General features: G+C 28.1%; 1 protein-coding gene across 1 annotated transcript in view; it reads right to left on the reverse strand.

Annotated features, from left to right (window-relative positions):
• Positions 1-696: 696 nt before the first annotated feature.
• The window catches only part of LOC111089935 (amiloride-sensitive sodium channel subunit gamma-like), a gene marked incomplete at its 5' end in the record, with an annotated part of 28427 nt that continues 27698 nt past the window's right edge, over positions 697-1425 (reverse strand). Inside the window, one exon of the mRNA XM_022403227.1 lies at positions 697-774. Coding sequence (XP_022258935.1) covers positions 755-774 — 20 coding nt within the window. The remainder of the gene's footprint in view (positions 775-1425) is intronic.

Consider the following 1425-nt stretch of genomic DNA (forward strand, 5'->3'; position numbering starts at 1 on the left):
ACGATTGTCCCATTCCCTGTCTTTTAGTAGAACGCTGTCTTCTGCTGAGAAGATCTGTTTTTATTTTCCCTGTCTATAAGTAGAACGCTGTCTTCTGCTGAGAAGATCTGTTTTTATTTTCCCTGTCTATAAGTAGAACGCTGTCTTCTGCTGAGAAGATCTGTTTTTATTTTCCCTGTCTATAAGTAGAACGCTGTCTTCTGATCATTTCTATAAGGAATCTATTGATCTATATTTTAACATCATTTCTATTTTGGATTAAAAAATCTATTGATCTATATTTTAACATCGTTTCTGTCATGGAATAAAAAAATATATTGATCTATATTTTAACATCGTTTCTGTCATGGAATAAAGAATCTAATTATCTACATTTGAACATCGTTTCTATCATGGAATAAAGAATCTAATTATCTACATTTGAACATCGTTTATATCATGGAATAAAAATATATTGATCTATATTTTAACATCGTTTCTGTCATGGAATAAAGAATCTAATTATCTACATTTTAACATCGTTTATATCATGGAATAAAAATATATTGATCTATATTTTAACATCGTTTCTATCATGGAATAAAAAAATCTATTAATCTATATTTTAACATCGTTTCTATCATAGAATCTACTAATCCATGTTTTTAGCGTTATTTCTATCATGGAATAAGGCATCTAGTAATCTGTATTTTTAACATCGTTTCTGTGATTTTTATTACCTGTACTAAATAGTCGGTTAAACTTCTAGATACCGTCAACGAGTAGGTGTAATCACTGTAAAAATCATGAAATGTGTTAATCTAATACCTGGAAAAGAATTAACATTATGTAAAAAAATAAACGTAATCAAATGGTTTACAACACACAATGGGAAGCACGTTGAACTAGGGCTCGTGATTAGAACGCTCGGCTCGCAATCTTTGGATCATCATAGGTGCCAAAAATTTCAGTAAGATATCTATCATGGTTTTTTCTATTCTCTTTAACGATGCCTCTAGTACCTTAGATGTTTTTAATGTTCTATATACTTTATATCTAATAATTGTAGTAATTATTAATTGTAATAATTCAATATTTTAGTTTAGTGTATAATCATCAATAGCAATTTAAATATTGTATAAATAATTCAGGTTTTTAAATTATGTGTCAGCCATATTAATCCAGATGCTTCATCTGTAAAATAGATAACTCAAGACAAACTTTATTCATGATTTACCAAATAATATCACCTGACGTTTCGGCAGAAGACAGCGTTCTACTTATAGACAGAGAATATAAACACAGATCTTCTCAAAATCTATTAATCTATATTTTAACCCTTTATTCAATGATAGAAACGATGTTAAAATATAGATCAATAGATTTTTTATTCCATGATAGAAACGATGTTAAAATATAGATTAATAGATTCTATGATAGAAACGA

The sequence above is a fragment of the Limulus polyphemus genome, unplaced genomic scaffold, assembly GCF_000517525.1.
Source record: "Limulus polyphemus unplaced genomic scaffold, Limulus_polyphemus-2.1.2 Scaffold7932, whole genome shotgun sequence".
NCBI lineage: Eukaryota > Metazoa > Arthropoda > Merostomata > Xiphosura > Limulidae > Limulus > Limulus polyphemus.